Below are 25,604 nucleotides of genomic sequence, written 5' to 3' on the forward strand. Positions count from 1 at the left end.
TAGGGCAGCACAGTCACTACAGTATGGGTCAGTATAGGGCTGCATAGGCACTCTGTATCAGCATGGGTCGGTATATGGCAGCGCTATCACTATGTATAAGCATGGGTAGCTATATGGCAGCGCTGTCACTATGTATAAGCATAGGTAGGTATATGGGAGTGCAGTCACTATGTATCAGTATGGGTAGGTATATGGCAGTACAGTCACTATGTATCAGCATTAGTCAGTAAAGCTGTGGCCAAAAGTTGTGAGAATGACACAAGTATTGGTTGTCACAAAGTTTGCTGCTTCAGTGTTATTAGACCTCTATGTCAGATGTTACTATGGTATACTGAGGTAACATTACAGCATTACATAAGTGTCAGATGTTGCTATGGTATACTGAGGTAACATTACAGCATTACATAAGTGTCAGATGTTACTATGGTATACTGAGGTAACATTACAGCATTACATAAGTGTCAGATGTTACTATGGTATACTGAGGTAACATTACAGCATTACATAAGTGTCAGATGTTACTATGATATACTGAGGTAACATTACAGCATTTCATAAGTGTCAGAGGCTTTTATTGACATTTACATTAAGTTTATGCAGAGAGTGAATATTTGCAGTGTTGACCCATCTTTTCCAAGACCTCTGCAATTCGCCCTGACATGCTGTCACTCACCTTCTGGGCCACATACTGACTGATGGCCGCCCATTCTTGCCTAATCAATGCTTGGAGTTTGTCAGAATTTGTGGGTTTGTTTGTACACCCGCCTCTTGAGGAATGACCACAAGTTCTCAATGGGATTAAGGTCTGGGGAGTTTCCTGGCCATGGACCCAAAGTTTTGTTCCCTGAGCCACTTAGTTATCACTTTTGCCTTATGGAAAGGTGCTCCATCATGCTGGAAAAGGCATTGTTCATCACCAAACTGTTCTTGGATGGTTGGGAGAAGTTGCTCTTGGAGGATGTTTTGGTACCATTCTTTATTCTTGGCTGTGTTCTTAGGCAAAATTGTGAGTGAGCCCACTCCCTTGGCTGAGAAGCAGCCCCACACATGAATGGTCTCAGGATGCTTTACTGTTGGCATGACACCCGACTGATGGTAGCGCTCACCTTTCCTTCTCAGGACAAGCGTATTTCCAGATGCCCCAAACAATCTGAAAGGGGATTCATCAGAGAAAATAACTTTACCCCAGTCCTCAGCAGTCCAATCCCTGTACCTTTTGCAGAATATCAGTCTGTCCCTGATGTTTTTCCTGGAGAGAAGTGGCTTCTTTGCTGCCCTTCTTGACACCAGGCCATCCTCCAAAAGTGTTTGCCTCACTGTGCGTGCAAATGCACTCACACTAGCCTGCTGCCATTCCTGAGCAAGCTCTGCACTGCTGGTGCCCCGATCCCGCAGCTGAAGGAGATGGTCCTGGCGCTTGCTGGACGTTCTTGGGGGCGCCCTGAAGCTTTCTTCACAACTATTGAACCTCTCTCCTTGAAGTTCTTGATGATCTGATAAATGGTTAAGTTAGGTGCAATCTTACTAGCAGCAATATCCTTGCCTGTGAAGCCCTTTTTGTGCAAAGCAATGATGACTGCACATGTTTCCTTGCAGGTAACCATGGTTAACAGAGGAAGAACAATGATTTCAATCTCCACCCTCCTTTTAAAGCAGGGATGGGGAACCTCAGGCTCGGGGGCCATATAAGACCCGCAAAATCATTTGGTCTGGCCCTCGGAGCTTTTTTCTGCTAGCCTCATCTGGCTGCAGGGTGCCTAGAATGGCACCCTGCAGACAGAATCTATGCAGCAGGGCCGCCTGGAGCGTCCTTAGGACACTACAAATGGTCACAATGCTGCCCTTACAGCTCCTGTAATCACCGGCGATTGTGGCCCGCCCCGTTTAACATCACATGAATGGGGCGTGGCCTGCACCAGGCCCGCAAATAATGTAATATATATCACAAATGGCCCTCGGCAGAAAAAAGGTTCCCCACCCCTGTTTTAAAGCTTCCAGTCTGTTGTTCTAACTCAATCAGCATGACAGAGTGATCTCCAGCCTTGTCCTCGTCAACACTCACCTGTGTTAACGAGAGAATCACTGACCTGATGTCAGCTGGTCCTTTTGTGGCAGGGCTGAAATGCAGTGGAAATGTTGTTTTTGGGATTAAGTTCATTGTCATGGCAAAGAGGGACTTTGCAATTCATCTGGTCACTCTTCATGACATTCTGGAGTATATGCAAATTGCCATCATCAAAACTGAAGCAGCAGACTTTGTGAAAACCAATGCTTCTGTCATTCTCAAAACTTTTGGCCATGGCTGTATATGGCAGCACAGTCACTATGTATCAGTATGGGTCAGTATATGGCAGCACAGTCACTATGTATCAGTATGAATCAGTATATGGCAGCATGTACACTATGTATCACTATGGGTCAGTATTTGGCAGTACAGATACTATCATTATGGGTAAGTATATGGCAGCACAGTCACTATGTATCAGTATGAGTCAGTATATGGCAGCATATATACTATATCACTATGGGTCAGTATTTGGCAGTACAGATACTATCATTATGGGTCAGTATATGGCAGCACAGTCACTATGTATCAGTATGAGTCCGTATATGGCAGCATATACACTATGTATCACTATGGGTCAGTATTTGGCAGTACAGATACTATCATTATGGGTCAGTATACAGCAGTACATTCATTACAGTCTTTCTGCCAGTCAGTCGCTGTGAGAGACCGGTGGTTGCAGCCATGTGCACTAATTTACCCCCCACTGTCCTTGGGCAAATTTCCCAGGTTCTCCACACTTCAAAGAGAATTTGCAGGATTCATCCCTTGAAATGAGGGAATGATTTAAGGACAAATGAAGTGGATTATAATTTATAAAGCGATGGGGGGTATCATTGTGTATAGTAGGCAGAATGGAAGTCTTACCTTACTGACTGTCCTGTGTACCCCATGCTCTGTAATGTTCTGTCCCTTCCTGCACTGAATAAAGCAATGGGGGTATCATTGTGTATAGCAGGAGGAATGGAAGTCTTACCTTACTGACTGTCCTCCTGTGTACCCCACGCTCTCTAATGTTCGGTCCCTTCCTGCACTGAATAAAGCAATGGAGGTATCATTGTGTATAGCAGGAGGAATGGAAGTCTTACCTTACTGACTGTCCTCCTGTGTACCCCACGCTGTAATGTTCTGTCCCTTCCTGCACTGAATAAAGTGATGGGGGGTATCATTGTGTATAGCAGGAGGAATGGAAGTCTTACCTTACTGACTGTCCTCCTGTGTACCCCACGCTCTGTAATGTTCTATCCCTTTCTGCACTGAATAAAGTGGTGGATGAGGCTTAGTTAGGGCCACAATAAGTCACTGATATACAGTATCTTACAATAAATGATAAATAGGTTTTCTTTACACATGACTGAATCAGCAAAGGAAATAGGGGATTACCCTGTGTAAGGGGAGCAGAGGACGCCTGTGAGAGTAGTTTCTTATAATGACCGGATGTGCCATAGCGGTCTGTGTAACCGGAGGTGCCATAGCGCTCTGTGTAACCGGATGTGCCATAGCGCTCTGTGTAACCGGATGTGCCATAGGGCTCTGTGTACCTGGATGTGCCATAGCGCTCTGTGTAACCGGATGTGCCATAGGGCTCTGTGTACCTGGATGTGCCATAGCGCTCTGTGTAACCGGATGTGCGATAGGGCTCTGTGTACCTGGATGTGCCATAGCGCTCTGTGTAACCGGATATGCCATAGCGCTCTGTGTAACCGGATGTGCCATAGGGCTCTGTGTACCTGGATGTGCCATAGCGCTCTGTGTAACCGGATGTGCGATAGGGCTCTGTGTACCTGGATGTGCCATAGCGCTCTGTGTAACCGGATATGCCATAGTGCTCTGTGTAAACGGATGTGCCATAGGGTTCAGTGTAACCGGATGTGCCATAGGGTTCTCTGTAACTGGATGTGCCATAGGGTTCTGTGTTGTGCCATAGGGCTCTGTGTATCTGCATGTGCCATAGGGTTCAGTGTAACCGGATGTGCCATAGGGATCTGTGTAACTGCATGTGCCATAGCGCTCTGTGTAAACGGATGTGCCATAGGGTTCAGTGTAACCGGATGTGCCATAGGGTTCTCTGTAACTGGATGTGCCATAGGGTTCTGTGTTGTGCCATAGGGCTCTGTGTATCTGCATGTGCCATAGGGTTCAGTGTAACTGCATGTGCCATAGGGATCTGTGTAACTGCATGTGCCATAGCGCTCTGTGTAACGCATGTGCCATAGGGTTCTGTGTAACCGGATGTGCCATAGGGTTCTGTGTTGTGCCATAGGGCTCTGTGTAGCCGGATGTGCCATAGGGCTCTGTGTAGCCGGATGTGCCATAGGGATCTGTGTAACTGGATGTGCCATAGGGCTCTGTGTAACTGGATGTGCCATAGGGTTCTGTGTAACCGGATGTGCCATAGGGTTCTGTGTTGTGCCATAGGGCTCTGTGTAGCCGGATGTGCCATAGGGCTCTGTGTAGCCGGATGTGCCATAGGGCTCTGTGTAGCCGGATGTGCCATAGGGCTCTGTGTAGCCGGATGTGCCATAGGGTTCTGTGTAACTGGATGTGCCATAGGGTTCTGTGTAACCGGATGTGCCATAGGGATCTGTGTAACTGGATGTGCCATAGGGATCTTTGTAACTACATGTGCCATAGCGCTCTGTGTAACGCATGTGCCATAGGGATCTGTGTAGCCGGACATGCCATAGATCTATGTAGAGGAAATGAGGAGAATAAACGCTGCTCCATGGGTGCGATGGTCGGTAATTATTGTGATGTTTGTGTATTGCAGGCACGTCCGGGATCACTATAACCATGCGCTCTGTGTGTTTCCTCATCTTCTGTGCCCATGGTAAGTAATTAGAACGTAATGGTTCATCCTGAGCTCTGCTACCAAGATGACCCCAAAATGTCTACCAGCCACCACTGTGTGTGTGATTTACTCTTCACTTCTCACTGCATTATCTATTATTATCCATCCTCTCTCTGACAGTGTACACATCTCTCTGCTCCTCACCCCCGGGACTCCATCCTCTCTGACAGTGTACACATCTCTCTGCTCCTCACCACCGGGACTCCATCCTCTCTCTGACAGTGTACACATCTCTCTGCTCCTCACCACCGGGACTCCATCCTCTCTCTGACAGTGTACACATCTCTCTGCTCCTCACCACCGGGACTCCATCCTCTCTCTGACAGTGTACATATCTCTCTGCTCCTCACCACCGGGACTCCATCCTCTCTCTGACAGTGTACACATCTCTCTGCTCCTCCCCCCGGGACTCCATCCTCTCTCTGACAGTGTACATATCTCTCTGCTCCTCCCCCCCGGGACTCCATCCTCCCTCTGACAGTGTACACATCTCTCTGCTCCTCACCCCCGGGACTCCATCCTCTCTCTGACTGCTCCTCCCCCCCGGGAATCCATCCTCCCTCTGACAGTGTACACATCTCCCTGCTCCTCCCCCCCCCCCCCCCCGGTACTCCATCCTCTCTCTGACAGTGTACACATCTCCCTGCTCCTCCCCCCCCCCCCCCCCGGTACTCCATCCTCTCTCTGACAGTGTACACATCTCTCCGCCCCTCACCTCTGGGACTCCATTCTCTGACAGTGTACATATCTCTCTCACAAACAAAAGTAGGCGCTAGACTAATTCCACCTCAGTGGACTGAGAGAAAAGTCTGGAGTGGATAGAGGACCAGGGGATTGATTAATTTAAAGCAGCCGTCATAGAATGGAGGAATCTGGAACCTCCCAACAGTGACCAAAAACTCTGTCTCATGAAGAAGCCGCTGATATTTACAAGGCGGAGAAACGCGTAGAGAGAAGGAAGTGAGACCACAAGCCGGCTAAAGTGGGTCACCAAACATCCTATACGGAGGATAAGCAGTAAACGCTACACGCTGCTCACCGACGGGTGTATGCACCGGAGCCAATTTGTTTCCTCCGTGTACTGATACGGAGCCACTGCTTAAGAGAGCTAAGTGAGGAGTACGGCAGGATTCATGACCATAATGGGACTGTGAGTGAAAAATCCTCTAAAGCATTTATGCTTAAATGTGCACATTTTTTTCCAAATATATATATATTTTTTCATCTTCACTCCCCGATACCTCAAACAGAGTATTTGCGGCTGTGTGGTCTACATGGAATAGGAGCGGCTCTGCCTATATAAATAAAGAACAACCACATGCTCCAAGCTGAATTATTAATTAAGCCCAACGCTAAGGGCTAAATATTTTAACTTTTTTTTAGATTATTACTGGACATTGCTAGTCCTTTTTCATATTCACACTGTGCCTATAGGTTGAACTATGCTGAATATTGGTGTTCTAATCAACACTCTTCCACAGGTGTGAGAGTGATTGATTTATACTTAGGCTTCATGGACTATTCAAGAGTCATTCACTAACGACATAATTCAAGGATATTGTTATTGTGTATATGTTAGCATAATTACTTTGTGTGTATTGCTACATTACTCATATGTTATCCTATAGATCAGTTTTTCTGCACAGTGCAGATTTTATACAAGTATATCCTTAACAATTATTGTCCATTCTTAATTTATTTAATGTTTTAGGTCTATCAATTGTTATTATTAATCATTAGATAATTATTGTCCTGTATTTTTGTTTCACTTATTAAATTTTGGTTCTGTGTTCAATTTTAATTTTATATTGTGGTCTTCTTACATCAATTTATTAATACTTATAGCGCCTGTCATTTTCTACTCTCTACATATCTCTCTGACTGCTCCTCACTCCCGGGACTACATCCTCTCTCTGACAGTGTACATATCTCTCTGCTCCTCATCCCCAGGACTCCATCCTCTCTCTGACAGTGTACACATCTCTCTGACTACTCCTCACCCCCGGGGCTCCATCCTCCCTCTGACAGTATACACATCTCCCTGCTCCAATTCCCCCCTGCCCCCCCCCCAGTACTCCATCCTCTCTCTGACAGTGTACACATCTCTCCGCTCCTCACCTCTGGGACTCCACCCTCTGACGTGTACATATCTCTCTGACTGCTCCTCACCCCCGGGACTCCATCCTCTCTCTGACAGTGTACATATCTCTCTGACTGCTCCTCACCCCCGGGACTCCATCCTCTCTCTGACAGTGTACATATCTCTCTGACTGCTACTCACCCCCGGGGCTCCATCCTCCCTCTGACAGTGTACACATCTCTCCGCTCCTCACCTCTGGGACTCCACCCTCTGACAGTGTACACATCTCTCTGACTGCTCCTCACCCCCGGGACTCCATCCTCTCTCTGACAGTGTACACATCTTTCTGACTACTCCTCACCCCCGGGGCTCCATCCTCTCTCTAACAGTATACACATCTCCCTGCTCCCCCCCCCCCAGTACTCCATCCTCTCTCTGACAGTGTACACATCTCTCCGCTCCTCACCTCTGGGACTCCACCCTCTGACAGTGTACATATCTCTCTGACTGCTCCTCACCCCCGGGACTCCATCCTCTCTCTGACAGTGTACATATCTCTCTGACTGCTACTCACCCCCGGGGCTCCATCCTCCCTCTGACAGTGTACACATCTCTCTGACTACTCCTCACCCCCGGGGCTCCATCCTCCCTCTGACAGTATACACATCTCCCTGCTCCCCCCCCCCCCCAGTACTCCATCCTCTCTCTGACAGTGTACACATCTCTCCGCTCCTCACCTCTGGGACTCCACCCTCTGACAGTGTACATATCTCTCTGACTGCTCCTCACCCCCGGGACTCCATCCTCTCTCTGACAGTGTACATATCTCTCTGACTGCTACTCACCCCCGGGGCTCCATCCTCCCTCTGACAGTGTACACATCTCTCCGCTCCTCACCTCTGGGACTCCACCCTCTGACAGTGTACATATCTCTCTGACTGCTCCTCACCCCCGGGACTCCATCCTCTCTCTGACAGTGTACACATCTCTCGGACTACTCCTCACCCCCGGGGCTCCATCCTCTCTCTGACAGTGTACACATCTCTCCGCTCCTCACCTCTGGGACTCCACCCTCTGACAGTGTACATATCTCTCTGACTGCTCCTCACCCCCGGGACTCCATCCTCTCTCTGACAGTGTACATATCTCTCTGACTGCTACTCACCCCCGGGGCTCCATCCTCCCTCTGACAGTGTACACATCTCTCCGCTCCTCACCTCTGGGACTCCACCCTCTGACAGTGTACATATCTCTCTGACTGCTCCTCACCCCCGGGACTCCATCCTCTCTCTGACAGTGTACATATCTCTCTGACTGCTACTCACCCCCGGGGCTCCATCCTCTCTCTGACAGTGTACACATCTCTCCGCTCCTCACCTCTGGGACTCCACCCTCTGACAGTGTACATATCTCTCTGACTGCTCCTCACCCCCGGGACTCCATCCTCTCTCTGACAGTGTACATATCTCTCTGACTGCTACTCACCCCTAGGATTCCATCCTCTCTCTGACTGCTCCTCACCCCCGAGACTCCATCCTCCCTCTGACAGTGTACACATCTCCCTGCTCCCCCCCCCCAGGACTCCATCCTCTCTCTGACAGTGTACACATCTCTCTGACTACTCCTCACCCCCGGGGCTCCATCCTCCCTCTGACAGTGTACATATCTCCCTGCTCCCCCCCCCCGGTACTCCATCCTCTCTCTGACAGTGTACATATCTCTCTGCTCCTCATCCCCAGGACTCCATCCTCTCTCTGACAGTGTACACATCTCTCTGCTCCTCACCCCCAGGACTCCATCCTCTCTCTGACAGTGTACACATCTCTCTGACTGCTCCTCACCCTCGGGACTCCATCCTCTCTCTGACAGTGTACACATCTCTCTGCTCCTCACCCCCGGGACTCCATCCTCTCTCTGACAGTGTACACATCTCTCTGCTCCTCACCCCCGGGACTCCATCCTCTCTCTGACAGTGTACACATCTCACCGCTCCTCACTTCTGGGACTCCACCCTCTGACAGTGTACACATCTCTCTGACTACTCCTCACCCCCGGGGCTCCATCCTCCCTCTGACAGTGTACATATCTCCCTGCTCCCCCCCCCCCCGGTACTCCATCCTCTCTCTGACAGTGTACATATCTCTCTGCTCCTCACCCCCAGGACTCCATCCTCTCTCTGACAGTGTACACATATCTCTGACTGCTCCTCACCCTCGGGACTCCATCCTCTCTCTGACAGTGTACACATCTCTCTGCTCCTCACCCCCGGGACTCCATCCTCTCTCTGACAGTGTACATATCTCTCTGCTCCTCACCCCCGGGACTCCATCCTCTCTCTGACAGTGTACACATCTGACTGCTCCTCACTCCTGGGACTCCATCCTCTCTCTGACAGTGTACACATCTCTCTGCTCCTCACCCCCGGGACTCCATCCTCTCTCTGACAGTGTACACATCTCTCTGCTCCTCACCCCCAGGACTCCATCCTCTCTCTGACAGTGAACACATCTCTCTGCTCCTCACCCCCGGGACTCCATCCTCTCTCTGACAGTGTACACATCTCACCGCTCCTCACTTCTGGGACTCCACCCTCTGACAGTGTACACATCTCTCTGACTACTCCTCACCCCCGGGGCTCCATCCTCCCTCTGACAGTGTACATATCTCCCTGCTCCCCCCCCCCCCGGTACTCCATCCTCTCTCTGACAGTGTACATATCTCTCTGCTCCTCACCCCCAGGACTCCATCCTCTCTCTGACAGTGTACACATATCTCTGACTGCTCCTCACCCTCGGGACTCCATCCTCTCTCTGACAGTGTACACATCTCTCTGCTCCTCACCCCCGGGACTCCATCCTCTCTCTGACAGTGTACATATCTCTCTGCTCCTCACCCCCGGGACTCCATCCTCTCTCTGACAGTGTACACATCTGACTGCTCCTCACTCCTGGGACTCCATCCTCTCTCTGACAGTGTACACATCTCTCTGCTCCTCACCCCCGGGACTCCATCCTCTCTCTGACAGTGTACACATCTCTCTGCTCCTCACCCCCAGGACTCCATCCTCTCTCTGACAGTGAACACATCTCTCTGCTCCTCACCCCCGGGACTCCATCCTCTCTCTGACAGTGTACATATCTCTCTGCTCCTCACCCCCGGGACTCCATCCTCTCTCTGACAGTGTACACATCTCTCTGCTCCTCACCCCCGGGACTCCATCCTCTCTCTGACAGTGTACATATCTCTCTGACTACTCCTCACCCCCGGGACTCCATCCACTCTCTGACAGTGTACACATCTCTCTGACTGCTCCTCACCACTAGAACATTGGTATTCTGCGGAAAACGCTGTTTCCTCTTATCCTCCGCCGCATTTCAGCCTCCATCACCTCTCAGCCTCCATCACCGGTCTCCTGTCTATGACGCTGAATCTAGGCCCGGCCTCATATGTGCTGTCTGATATACTCTCTTTCTATTGCAGGGCTCTTGGCCCAGCAGCAGCCGTTTGACCCTGCGTATGACACCCCTACAGGTGAGGTTACACAGCCAGAGCTCAGCACTTCTCAGGCATATTACAGATATTTGTCAGGTTTTCCTACAATGAAGGAACCTTTTGAACTTTGTGTAAGAGGAGAGAACATGATGTCATAACTGTTATGATGATGTCATTCTTACTGGTGTTTTCCCTTTATCTTACAGATGCTCCGTATTACTATGATTATGACGGTAAGGGACAGATGTGTGTGCACTTACAGCAAGACTCTGCCATCTAAGACCGTAATCCCCCCTGTGCCAGACCCCCAGTAGGACCCTTCTCCGCTTGTCCTAAAAACAACATTCTGTGTCTTCTCATGTCCTAATTTTCCCTAATAACCTGTAAATGTACAAAAATATACAGTTATGTGAATAGGCTTGTCATTAGATCGTGTATGTTGGGGAAATTCGAGCGTAAGCTCCACTGTCATAGGGATTGATGGGAATGAATAAACATCCTGAGCTACGCTGCAGAACATAGCGGCACCACAGATAAAGGCCAATAATAAAATATTGTTTTCAAGGCAGTTTTAACATAAACCTTGATTAGCGACTGCTTGCCCCCTGGAGGTCTGTGTATGTAACACGCATGTTTCTACATTAATAAGTGCATTACTGCCCACTGGGCGTGCACTATACAGAGGTCAGTAATCCTTCTATCCCAGGCCTATAATTATATTGAGGGCGGGACGCCCTGCAGAGTGGCGTCTGTATTAGCGATTGCGCTTGTGGGGACAGGATACCGCGCGGAATAGCGCAGACTACTGTGTATTCTATGGAGACGCTTCCTGTTCTGTATCCTCTGGACATCCAGCTGATCTTCTAATTGATGCATCTATGCATGACCGTGTTGTCCTACGTTGTGTGTATCTAACTTTGCCCTCGATGTATATATTGATTATTGGAAATCTTTGCAGAGCAATCTCTGGGGCCACAGCAGCCAAATCAGCAGATCCAGACGGGGTTCCACGTCCTGACTCAGCCGGAAGTTCACCAGCAAAGAGATCCGTTCCAATACGTCCCCCAGCAGCAACAACAGACCCAACAGGAGGTTATGCCAGTCCCGACCTTCGGTGAGACTCTGCGTAACCATCAGGAAGAGTCGCGCAACTTACGTATTTCATATTCTGTAACTGTATGTGATTGATATACAACCTCTGCTGGAAACAGTGAGCTCTGGAAACTTATTAATAAGAAAGTTATTCATGATTGGCTTTAGGGCTATAATGGTGCAGTGTCTGTATGATATTACCAGGAATAATGCTTTACTTAATGTTTCTGCAAGAACAATAGGTCCCAGGTGCTTTGTGCATTATGATCGCTGGCCTATAACTGTTCCATCACGTTCCACAGTATAAGCCTATAACTGTTCCATTACGTTCCACAGTATAAGCCTGTAACCGTTCCGTCACGTTCCACAGTATAAGCCTGTAACCGTTCCGTCACGTTCCACAGTATATGCCTGTAACCGTTCCGTCACGTTCCACAGTATAAGCCTGTAACCGTTCCGTCACGTTCCACAGTATAAGCCTGTAACCGTTCCGTCACGTTCCACAGTATAAGCCTGTAACCGTTCCGTCGCGTTCCACAGTATATGCCTGTAACCGTTCCGTCGCGTTCCACTGTATAAGCCTGTAACCGTTCCGTCACGTTCCACTGTATAAGCCTGTAACCGTTCCGTCACGTTCCACTGTATATGCCTGTAACCGTTCCGTCACGTTCCACAGTATAAGCCTATAACCGTTCCGTCACGTTCCACAGTATAAGCATATAACCGTTCCGTCACGTTCCACAGTATATGCCTATAACCGTTCCGTCACGTTCCACAGTATATGCCTATAACCGTTCCGTCACGTTCCACAGTATATGCCTGTAACCGTTCCGTCACGTTCCACAGTATATGCCTGTAACCGTTCCGTCACGTTCCACTGTATATGCCTGTAACCGTTCCATCAAGTTCCACAGTATAAGCCTGTAATGGTTCCATCACGTTCCACTGTATATGCCTGTAACCGTTCCGTCACGTTCCACAGTATATGCCTGTAACCGTTCCGTCATGTTCCATGGTATATGCCTGTAACGGTTCTGTCATGTTCTAACAACCCTGTATTTCCCTCTTTTAGATACTTATCAAACTGAACCAACAGAACCGGGGCCCCTGGGTAAGTATCACACTGCTGACTGTAATTATAACAATCTATAGGTCAGGCTGGGACGTATATATTACTCAATGATTGTTTTTTCCTGGTACTTAGCTGCGTGTGATGGGGAATTGGTTACTGTCCTGTATAATGAATTATAATTGTCTGTATTACATTGGTTGTACAGTGCTGTGTATACCTGTGTTTCCCGTACAGATTGCCGCGAGGAGCAGTACCCCTGTACACGCCTATACTCTGTGCATAAACCCTGCAAGCAGTGTCTGCAAGGGATCTGCCTCTACAGGTAGGTGGCGCTCTTGCGCTCTCATTAGCTGGTTCCTATGGCAAATGTTCCACTTTTCAGACTATATTTCCAGTAGTAAAGCACTACGTCTAATTCATCCCTCTGACACAGTAAATGTGACGTTTAATTCATCCCTCTGACACAGAAAATGTGACGTCTAATTCATCCCTCTGACACAGTAAATGTGACGTCTAATTCATCCCTCTGACACAGTAAATGTGACGTCTAATTCATCCCTCTGACCAGACACAGAAAATGTGATGTCTAATTCATCCCTCTGACCAGACACAGTAAATGTGACGTCTAATTCATCCCTCTGATCAGACACAGAAAATGTGACGTCTAATTCATCCCTCTGACCAGACACAGAAAATGTGACGTCTAATTCATCCCTCTGACCAGACACAGTAAATGTGACGTCTAATTCATCCCTCTGATCAGACACAGTAAATGTGACGTCTAATTCATCCCTCTGATCAGACACAGAAAATGTGACGTCTAATTCATCCCTCTGACACAGTAAATGTGACGTCTAATTCATCCCTCTGACACAGTAAATGTGACGTCTAATTCATCCCTCTGACCAGACACAGAAAATGTGACGTCTAATTCATCCCTCTGACCAGACACAGTAAATGTGACGTCTAATTCATCCCTCTGATCAGACACAGAAAATGTGACGTCTAATTCATCCCTCTGACCAGACACAGTAAATGTGACGTCTAATTCATCCCTCTGATCAGACACAGAAAATGTGACGTCTAATTCATCCCTCTGACCAGACACAGAAAATGTGACGTCTAATTCATCCCTCTGACACAGAAAATGTGACGTCTAATTCATCCCTCTGACACTGTGACATCTAATTCATCCCTCTGACCAGACACAGAAAATGTGACGTCTAATTCATCCCTCTGACCAGACACAAAAAATGTGACGTCTAATTCATCCCTCTGACACAGAAAATGTGACGTCTAATTCATCCCTCTGACCAGACACAGTAAATGTGACGTCTAATTCATCCCTCTGATCAGACACAGAAAATGTGACGTCTAATTCATCCCTCTGACCAGACACAGTAAATGTGACGTCTAATTCATCCCTCTGATCAGACACAGAAAATGTGACGTCTAATTCATCCCTCTGACCAGACACAGAAAATGTGACGTCTAATTCATCCCTCTGACACAGAAAATGTGACGTCTAATTCATCCCTCTGACACTGTGACGTCTAATTCATCCCTCTGACCAGACACAGAAAATGTGACGTCTAATTCATCCCTCTGACCAGACACAGAAAATGACATCTAATTCATCCCTCTGACCAGACACAGAAAATGTGACGTCTAATTCATCCCTCTGACCAGACACAGAAAATGTGACGTCTAATTCATCCCTCTGACACAGAAAATGTGACGTCTAATTCATCCCTCTCACCAGACACAGAAAATGTGACGTCTAATTCATCCCTCTCACCAGACACAGAAAATGTGACGTCTAATTCATCCCTCTGACCAGACACAGAAAATGTGACGTCTAATTCATCCCTCTGATCAGACACAGAAAATGTGACATCTAATTCATCCCTCTGACCAGACACAGAAAATGTGACGTCTAATTCATCCCTCTGATCAGACACAGAAAATGTGACGTCTAATTCATCCCTCTGACACAGAAAATGTGACGTCTAATTCATCCCTCTGACACAGTAAATGTGACGTCTAATTCATCCCTCTGACACAGAAAATGTGACGTCTAATTCATCCCTCTGACAGTCACAGAAAATGTGATGTCTAATTCATCCCTCTGACAGTCACAGAAAATGTGACGTCTAATTCATCCCTCTGACACAGAAAATGTGACGTCTAATTCATCCCTCTGACACAGAAAATGTGACGTCTAATTCATCCCTCTGACCAGACACAGAAAATGTGACGTCTAATTCATCCCTCTGATCAGACACAGAAAATGTGACGTCTAATTCATCCCTCTGATCAGACACAGAAAATGTGACGTCTAATTCATCCCTCTGACACAGAAAATGTGACGTCTAATTCATCCCTCTGACCAGACACAGAAAATGTGACGTCTAATTCATCCCTCTGATCAGACACAGAAAATGTGACGTCTAATTCATCCCTCTGATCAGACACAGAAAATGTGACGTCTAATTCATCCCTCTGACACAGAAAATGTGACGTCTAATTCATCCCTCTGACCAGACACAGAAAATGTGACGTCTAATTCATCCCTCTCACCAGACACAGAAAATGCGACGTCTAATTCATCCCTCTGACAGTCACAGAAAATGTGACATCTAATTCATCCCTCTGACCAGACACAGAAAATGCGACGTCTAATTCATCCCTCTCACCAGACACAGAAAATGCGACGTCTAATTCATCCCTCTGACACAGAAAATGTGACGTCTAATTCATCCCTCTGACCAGACACAGAAAATGTGACGTCTAATTCATCCCTCTGATCAGACACAGAAAATGTGACGTCTAATTCATCCCTCTGATCAGACACAGAAAATGTGACGTCTAATTCATCCCTCTGACACAGAAAATGTGACGTCTAATTCATCCCTCTGACCAGACACAGAAAATGTGACGTCTAATTCATCCCTCTCACCAGACACAGAAAATGTGACGTCTAATTCATCCCTCTGACACAGAAAATGTGACGTCTAATTCATCCCTCTCACCAGACACAGAAAATGCGACGTCTAATTCATCCCTCTGACAGTCACAGAAAATGTGACGTCTAATTCATCCCTCTGACCAGACACAGAAAATGTGACGTCTAATTCATCCCTCTCACCAGACACAGAAAATGTGACGTCTAATTCATCCCTCTCACCAGACACAGAAAATGTGACGTCTAATTCATCCCTCTGACACAGAAAATGTGACGTCTAATTCATCCCTCTGACACAGAAAATGTGACGTCTAATTCATCCCTCTGACCAGACACAGAAAATGTGACGTCTAATTCATCCCTCTGATCAGACACAGAAAATGTGACGTCTAATTCATCCCTCTGATCAGACACAGAAAATGTGACGTCTAATTCATCCCTCTGACACAGAAAATGTGACGTCTAATTCATCCCTCTGACCAGACACAGAAAATGTGACGTCTAATTCATCCCTCTGACACAGAAAATGTGACGTCTAATTCATCCCTCTCACCAGACACAGAAAATGCGACGTCTAATTCATCTCTCTGACACAGAAAATGTGACGTCTAATTCATCCCTCTGACCAGACACAGAAAATGTGACGTCTAATTCATCCCTCTGATCAGACACAGAAAATGTGACGTCTAATTCATCCCTCTGATCAGACACAGAAAATGTGACGTCTAATTCATCCCTCTGACCAGACACAGAAAATGTGACGTCTAATTCATCCCTCTGACCAGACACAGAAAATGTGACGTCTAATTCATCCCTCTGACACAGAAAATGTGACGTCTAATTCATCCCTCTGACCAGACACAGAAAATGTGACGTCTAATTCATCCCTCTCACCAGACACAGAAAATGTGACGTCTAATTCATCCCTCTGACACAGAAAATGTGACGTCTAATTCATCCCTCTGACCAGACACAGAAAATGTGACGTCTAATTCATCCCTCTGACACAGAAAATGTGACGTCTAATTCATCCCTCTGACACAGAAAATGTGACGTCTAATTCATCTCTCTGACACAGAAAATGTGACGTCTAATTCATCCCTCTGACCAGACACAGAAAATGTGACGTCTAATTCATCCCTCTGATCAGACACAGAAAATGTGACGTCTAATTCATCCCTCTGATCAGACACAGAAAATGTGACGTCTAATTCATCCCTCTGACACAGAAAATGTGACGTCTAATTCATCCCTCTCACCAGACACAGAAAATGCGACGTCTAATTCATCCCTCTGACAGTCACAGAAAATGTGACATCTAATTGATCCCTCTGACCAGACACAGAAAATGTGACGTCTAATTCATCCCTCTGACACAGAAAATGTGACGTCTAATTCATCCCTCTCACCAGACACAGAAAATGTGACGTCTAATTCATCCCTCTCACCAGACACAGAAAATGCGACGTCTAATTCATCCCTCTGACACAGAAAATGTGACGTCTAATTCATCCCTCTGACACAGAAAATGTGACGTCTAATTCATCCCTCTGACACAGAAAATGTGACGTCTAATTCATCCCTCTGACCAGACACAGAAAATGTGACGTCTAATTCATCCCTCTGATCAGACACAGAAAATGTGACGTCTAATTCATCCCTCTCACCAGACACAGAAAATGCGACGTCTAATTCATCCCTCTGACAGTCACAGAAAATGTGACATCTAATTCATCCCTCTGACCAGACACAGAAAATGCGACGTCTAATTCATCCCTCTCACCAGACACAGAAAATGCGACGTCTAATTCATCCCTCTGACACAGAAAATGTGACGTCTAATTCATCCCTCTGACCAGACACAGAAAATGTGACGTCTAATTCATCCCTCTGATCAGACACAGAAAATGTGACGTCTAATTCATCCCTCTGATCAGACACAGAAAATGTGACGTCTAATTCATCCCTCTGACACAGAAAATGTGACGTCTAATTCATCCCTCTGACCAGACACAGAAAATGTGACGTCTAATTCATCCCTCTGACACAGAAAATGTGACGTCTAATTCATCCCTCTCACCAGACACAGAAAATGCGACGTCTAATTCATCTCTCTGACACAGAAAATGTGACGTCTAATTCATCCCTCTGACCAGACACAGAAAATGTGACGTCTAATTCATCCCTCTGATCAGACACAGAAAATGTGACGTCTAATTCATCCCTCTGATCAGACACAGAAAATGTGACGTCTAATTCATCCCTCTGACCAGACACAGAAAATGTGACGTCTAATTCATCCCTCTGACCAGACACAGAAAATGTGACGTCTAATTCATCCCTCTGACACAGAAAATGTGACGTCTAATTCATCCCTCTGACCAGACACAGAAAATGTGACGTCTAATTCATCCCTCTGACACAGAAAATGTGACGTCTAATTCATCCCTCTGACCAGACACAGAAAATGTGACGTCTAATTCATCCCTCTCACCAGACACAGAAAATGTGACGTCTAATTCATCCCTCTGACACAGAAAATGTGACGTCTAATTCATCCCTCTGACCAGACACAGAAAATGTGACGTCTAATTCATCCCTCTGACACAGAAAATGTGACGTCTAATTCATCCCTCTGACACAGAAAATGTGACGTCTAATTCATCTCTCTGACACAGAAAATGTGACGTCTAATTCATCCCTCTGACCAGACACAGAAAATGTGACGTCTAATTCATCCCTCTGATCAGACACAGAAAATGTGACGTCTAATTCATCCCTCTGATCAGACACAGAAAATGTGACGTCTAATTCATCCCTCTGACACAGAAAATGTGACGTCTAATTCATCCCTCTCACCAGACACAGAAAATGCGACGTCTAATTCATCCCTCTGACAGTCACAGAAAATGTGACATCTAATTGATCCCTCTGACCAGACACAGAAAATGTGACGTCTAATTCATCCCTCTGACACAGAAAATGTGACGTCTAATTCATCCCTCTCACCAGACACAGAAAATGTGACGTCTAATTCATCCCTCTCACCAGACACAGAAAATGCGACGTCTAATTCATCCCTCTGACACAGAAAATGTGACGTCTAATTCATCCCTCTGACACAGAAAATGTGACGTCTAATTCATCCCTCTGACACAGAAAATGTGACGTCTAATTCATCCCTCTGACCAGACACAGAAAATGTGACGTCTAATTCATCCCTCTGATCAGACACAGAAAATGTGACGTCTAATTCATCCCTCTCACCAGACACAGAAAATGCGACGTCTAATTCATCCCTCTGACAGTCACAGAAAATGTGACATCTAATTCATCCCTCTGACCAGACACAGAAAATGCGACGTCTAATTCATCCCTCTCACCAGACACAGAAAATGCGACGTCTAATTCATCCCTCTGACACAGAAAATGTGACGTCTAATTCATCCCTCTCACCAGACACAGAAAATGCGACGTCTAATTCATCCCTCTGACAGTCACAGAAAATGTGACGTCTAATTCATCCCTCTGACCAGACACAGAAAATGTGACGTCTAATTCATCCCTCTGATCAGACACAGAAAATGTGACGTCTAATTCATCCCTCTGACACAGAAAATGTGACATCTAATTCATCCCTCTGACACAGAAAATGTGACGTCTAATTCATCCCTCTGACCAGACACAGAAAATGTGACGTCTAATTCATCCCTCTGACACAGAAAATGTGACATCTAATTCATCCCTCTGATCAGACACAGAATATGTGACGTCTAATTCATCCCTCTCACCAGACAGAAAATGCGACGTCTAATTCATCCCTCTGATCAGACACAGAAAATGTGACGTCTAATTCATCCCTCTCACCAGACACAGAAAATGCGACGTCTAATTCATCCCTCTGACAGTCACAGAAAATGTGACGTCTAATTCATCCCTCTGACCAGACACAGAAAATGTGACGTCTAATTCATCCCTCTGATCAGACACAGAAAATGTGACGTCTAATTCATCCCTCTGACACAGAAAATGTGACATCTAATTCATCCCTCTGACACAGAAAATGTGACGTCTAATTCATCCCTCTGACCAGACACAGAAAATGTGACGTCTAATTCATCCCTCTGACACAGAAAATGTGACATCTAATTCATCCCTCTGATCAGACACAGAATATGTGACGTCTAATTCATCCCTCTCACCAGACAGAAAATGCGACGTCTAATTCATCCCTCTGATCAGACACAGAAAATGTGACGTCTAATTCATCCCTCTGACACAGAAAATGTGACATCTAATTCATCCCTCTGATCAGACACAGAAAATGTGACGTCTAATTCATCCCTCTGACCAGACACAGAAAATGTGACGTCTAATTCATCCCTCTGACACAGAAAATGTGACGTCTAATTCATCCCTCTGACCAGACACAGAAAATGTGACGTCTAATTCATCCCTCTGACACAGAAAATGTGACATCTAATTCATCCCTCTGATCAGACACAGAAAATGTGACGTCTAATTCATCCCTCTCACCAGACACAGAAAATGTGACGTCTAATTCATCTCTCTGACACAGAAAATGTGATGTCTAATTCATCTCTCTGACACAGAAAATGTGACGTCTAATTCATCCCTCTCACCAGACACAGAAAATGTGACGTCTAATTCATCCCTCTCACCAGACACAGAAAATGTGACGTCTAATTCATCCCTCTGACACAGAAAATGTGACGTCTAATTCATCCCTCTGACACAGAAAATGTGATGTCTAATTCATCCCTCTCACCAGACACAGAAAATGTGACGTCTAATTCATCCCTCTGACACAGAAAATGTGACGTCTAATTCATCCCTCTGACACAGAAAATGTGACGTCTAATTCATCCCTCTGACACAGAAAATGTGACATCTAATTCATCCCTCTGATCAGACACAGAAAATGTGACGTCTAATTCATCCCTCTGATCAGACACAGAAAATGTGACGTCTAATTCATCCCTCTCACCAGACACAGAAAATGTGACGTCTAATTCATCCCTCTCACCAGACACAGAAAATGTGACGTCTAATTCATCCCTCTGACACAGTAAATGTGACGTCTAATTCATCCCTCTGACCAGACACAGAAAATGTGACGTCTAATTCATCCCTCTCACCAGACACAGAAAATGTGACGTCTAATTCATCCCTCTGACCAGACACAGAAAATGTGACGTCTAATTCATCCCTCTGACACAGAAAATGTGACGTCTAATTCATCCCTCTGACACAGAAAATGTGACGTCTAATTCATCCCTCTGACACAGAAAATGTGACGTCTAATTCATCCCTCTGACACAGAAAATGTGACGTCTAATTCATCCCTCTGACCAGACACAGAAAATGTGACATCTAATTCATCCCTCTGACCAGTCACAGAAAATGCGACGTCTAATACATCCCTCTGACCAGACACAGTAAATGTGACGTCTAATTCATCCCTCTGACACAGAAAATGTGACGTCTAATTCATCCCTCTGACACAGTAAATGTGACGTCTAATTCATCCCTCTGACACAGAAAATATGACGTCTAATTCATCCCTCTGACCAGACACAGAAAATGTGACGTCTAATTCATCCCTCTGACACAGAAAATGTGACGTCTAATTCATCCCTCTGACACAGTAAATGTGACGTCTAATTCATCCCTCTCACCAGACACAGAAAATGTGACGTCTAATTCATCCCTCTGACACAGAAAATGTGACGTCTAATTCATCCCTCTGACACAGAAAATGTGACATCTAATTCATCCCTCTGACCAGACACAGAAAATGTGACGTCTAATTCATCCCTCTGACACAGAAAATGTGACGTCTAATTCATCCCTCTGACCAGACACAGAAAATGTGACGTCTAATTCATCCCTCTGACCAGACACAGAAAATGTGACGTCTAATTCATCCCTCTGACCAGACACAGAAAATGTGACGTCTAATTCATCCCTCTGACCAGACACAGAAAATGTGATGTCTAATTCATCCCTCTGACCAGACACAGAAAATGTGACGTCTAATTCATCCCTCTTACACAGAAAATGTGACGTCTAATTCATCCCTCTGACCAGTCACAGAAAATGCGACGTCTAATTCATCCCTCTGACCAGACACAGAAAATGTGACGTCTAATTCATCCCTCTGACACAGAAAATGTGACGTCTAATTCATCCCTCTGATCAGACACAGAAAATGTGACGTCTAATTCATCCCTCTGACACAGAAAATGTGACGTCTAATTCATCCCTCTGACCAGTCACAGAAAATGCGACGTCTAATTCATCCCTCTGACCAGACACAGAAAATGTGACGTCTAATTCATCCCTCTGACACAGAAAATGTGACGTCTAATTCATCCCTCTGACACAGAAAATGTGACGTCTAATTCATCCCTCTGACCAGACACAGAAAATGTGACGTCTAATTCATCCCTCTGACCAGACACAGAAAATGTGACGTCTAATTCATCCCTCTGACCAGACACAGAAAATGTGACGTCTAATTCATCCCTCTGACCAGACACAGAAAATGTGACGTCTAATTCATCCCTCTGACACAGAAAATGTGATGTCTAATTCATCCCTCTGACACAGAAAATGTGACGTCTAATTCATCCCTCTGACCAGTCACAGAAAATGCGACGTCTAATTCATCCCTCTGACCAGACACAGAAAATGTGACGTCTAATTCATCCCTCTGACACAGAAAATGTGACGTCTAATTCATCCCTCTGACACAGTAAATGTGACGTCTAATTCATCCCTCTGACCAGACACAGAAAATGTGACGTCTAATTCATTCCTCTGACCAGACACAGAAAATGTGACGTCTAATTCATCCCTCTGACCAGACACAGAAAATGCGACGTCTAATTCATCCCTCTGACCAGACACAGAAAATGTGACGTCTAATTCATCCCTCTGACCAGTCACAGAAAATGCGACGTCTAATTCATCCCTCTGACCAGACACAGAAAATGTGACGTCTAATTCATCCCTCTGACACAGAAAATGTGACGTCTAATTCATCCCTCTGACACAGAAAATGTGACGTCTAATTCATCCCTCTGACCAGACACAGAAAATGTGACATCTAATTCATCCCTCTGACCAGACACAGAAAATGTGACGTCTAATTCATCCCTCTGACCAGACACAGAAAATGTGACGTCTAATTCATCCCTCTGACCAGACACAGAAAATGTGACGTCTAATTCATCCCTCTGACAGTCAATAACCAGATAACTTTTCCCTATTACCAAATGATGTTACTGTATCTTGTGTGGCGCCAATCCCTGAGGGCTGCGCTTGTGTTTTCCAGCCTACGGCGCATGTATGTGATAAACAAAGAAATCTGTGTACGTGTTGTATGTGCCCATGAGGAGCTCCTGAGAGGTGAGACCCTGCAATCTGCAATACACATTTTTTAATCCGTGTAACCTGCTAAGAAACATGTCCTATTATTTATGTTACACCCACCCTATAATCTGTATAACACGCTATGAAATGTGTCCTATTATCTATATTACACCCACTCTATAATATGTATAACACTGGCAAATAATGTACCTGTACACTTGCCCAAGGGCCACACGCGACTTGCACATGTTATGTGAGATGAGTTCTAGCACATGCCATACACACATCTATAGAAGACCCACACGTGGTTCATACATTTCCTCATGTTCTATGTAACACATGGCTTCATCTGCTAGGAAACATACAATTATGTCCATGTCCTATAGAGGCATGATCTGGTCTGCACCTCAGGACACGTGTGACACCTGCAGGCCGTGTAATAAGTATGAGGACAGCAGAGCCTGTGTCCTGGATATGTTACTTATTACGCTCCAGTTGTGTAACCATCGGATGACTAATGCCTGCAATATGTTACAGGGTCATTAGTCAGCGACCGCCCTGTACTGACTGTACAATGTAGGGACATTTATCTCACTGTAATCTGCTCCTTCTCCTCCCCAGCTGACCTCTGCCGGGATAAGTACCCACGCTGCGGGGTGGTGGCCTCCACTGGCATGTGCCATTCTGTGGGGGCTCAGTGCAGCAAGAGCTGTGGAGGCTGTTAGATGATCACCGTGCCGCCAGCGAGGAGACCCCCGCCACCAGAAGCTGCCCTGAACCCTCACTCGCAGTCAGTGTGATTACTGGAGGGGTGGGAGCCGATTAGTATTATTTTCCCCTTTATCTTACTGTTTTGTACTGTATGTGCCACACTGATGGGGCACTGTGGGCCGCTAGCCTTCTGCCCACTGTCTGAGGTATGATAGCCAGCCCAGCACACTGCACTGCTCCGCCATATCCTCTGCCTGGGACTGGTTTCCCCGGCGGCCGAGGGGGTCTGGGGCTCCGGTTATTGCAGCCAGTCGCCCGCCGTGAAGCGGGAATCTGCAGGAGGCCATTGTGTGTATGAATTTGGGTGCTAATGACCCCGCTGCGATCACGGCTGCTTTAATGTTCTTGAACTTGGCCTGGGGACCCGAGCTCCAGTCATCATGTACTGTATCATCTCTCTTCCTGCCTGGTCGTCCTCTTCATCTCTGTATTCTCTCATCCGTCTACTGCCTCCATGCCGGTCTATACACACTGGCCTTCACCATTCCTCCAGGCCTCCATCTTGCTGCCCTTTCTGGCCTCTATCGCTCAAGTCTTCTTCTGACTTCACATTATAGCTTTCCTGAATCATCACCTGCTTCACGTTATGGAATTTTATGTTTTACTTTTTTCTTTTTGTAATTTGTTTTGTATAAAAGATGAATAAAGTGCAGAATTTTACCCTGCGCTGTAGAGGGCGCCAGAGTGTGGTTCTCGAATGACTCTTGAGCACATGACAACATATAAAACTTAGGTCTGAAAGTGGGGTACAGCGCTGGGGGTTGCTGCTCTGGGCAGGGCCTCTGAGAGCGGGGATAGGGCCGGGTAGGGCCAAACCCAGGAGGCTTGCCCACGCTCTCACCTCCAAAAAATTTAATATATACTATATGTGGAGCTACATGGGGCGCTGTGTGGCACAGAACTGGGTATTTGTAGGAGCGGGTACCTGAGGTACCCTTTGGATCTGCTGTTCACATGTCACATGATCACCCTGGCTCCTGTGATAGGACGATTTCCCTGGGTCTGGGTGACGATTGCTGCACAAAAATATTATTGATTTGTACTATTGACAAATATGCATCATAGATTTATACCGTAATTTCTCATTATATTAAGTGACGGAGCGAATTAGAAGGTATTATACAACAAAAACACACATATACCCCTAACTGCTGAACCTAGAATATCTGTTATTTTATATATATTATATCATCAGAAGGGACGATTCCTAAGTTATTGGAGGTGGTGGTGGCACTATTTCCTTCCTATGAGCTCCACAATATCCGCCTGTAAATATTGTTAAATAACAGAGAGAAATAGCTCGTTACTCATGTTACAAAATAGAAGCTTTCATACAATGTCGTACACTAAGTTCTGCCATGTGACAGGTGACATCATAATCAACAATCGATTGATGTCACGTACAAGTTGAAGAGAGAGAGGTACGCGATAACCACTTTTCAGTAAGTTTTATGCTTATAAACGTAAATAAATCTTGAGGTTTTTCTCCACTGTCGGTTCTGCAAATGTAAAAAAAAAGTGTTTTATGTGACGGGGAAACATAGTTTAATGTTACAAGACTCGCGTTGTTTGTTGGAATGCTATGGTTTGAACTGAAAGGAGCGCCTTCGATTGGGGTGGGACACTATTTATTAAGAGTACTAGCAAATGTGCCTACATATCACAAGTAAGGAATTTTAGTAGGTTACACACGTTATTACCAATATAATTTTGTAATAGATTTAGGAGACGATAGTATAATCTCTGTATAATTAGATGATATCGGTCAGGTAGATAATTTCTTAATATATTTTGGTTGGATAAAATATATTTAATTGT

The 25,604-nt window shown here is 46.0% G+C and overlaps 1 protein-coding gene across 1 annotated transcript in view; it reads left to right on the plus strand.

Moving 5' to 3' along the window:
• The window catches only part of MFAP2 (microfibril associated protein 2), a 32,777-nt gene extending 8,309 nt beyond the window's left edge, over positions 1-24,468 (plus strand). Inside the window, exons 2-9 of the mRNA XM_088463195.1 lie at positions 4,836-4,895; positions 10,477-10,527; positions 10,695-10,721; positions 11,447-11,602; positions 12,653-12,691; positions 12,887-12,974; positions 22,978-23,051; positions 23,637-24,468. Coding sequence (XP_088319321.1) covers positions 4,859-4,895; positions 10,477-10,527; positions 10,695-10,721; positions 11,447-11,602; positions 12,653-12,691; positions 12,887-12,974; positions 22,978-23,051; positions 23,637-23,740 — 576 coding nt within the window. The 5' untranslated portion in view covers positions 4,836-4,858 and the 3' untranslated portion in view covers positions 23,741-24,468. The remainder of the gene's footprint in view (positions 1-4,835; positions 4,896-10,476; positions 10,528-10,694; positions 10,722-11,446; positions 11,603-12,652; positions 12,692-12,886; positions 12,975-22,977; positions 23,052-23,636) is intronic.
• The last annotated feature ends 1,136 nt before the right edge of the window (positions 24,469-25,604 follow it).

Source organism: Taudactylus pleione, unplaced genomic scaffold, assembly GCF_031769625.1.
Source record: "Taudactylus pleione unplaced genomic scaffold, aTauple2 ptg001334l, whole genome shotgun sequence".
Classification (NCBI taxonomy): Eukaryota; Metazoa; Chordata; class Amphibia; order Anura; family Myobatrachidae; genus Taudactylus; species Taudactylus pleione.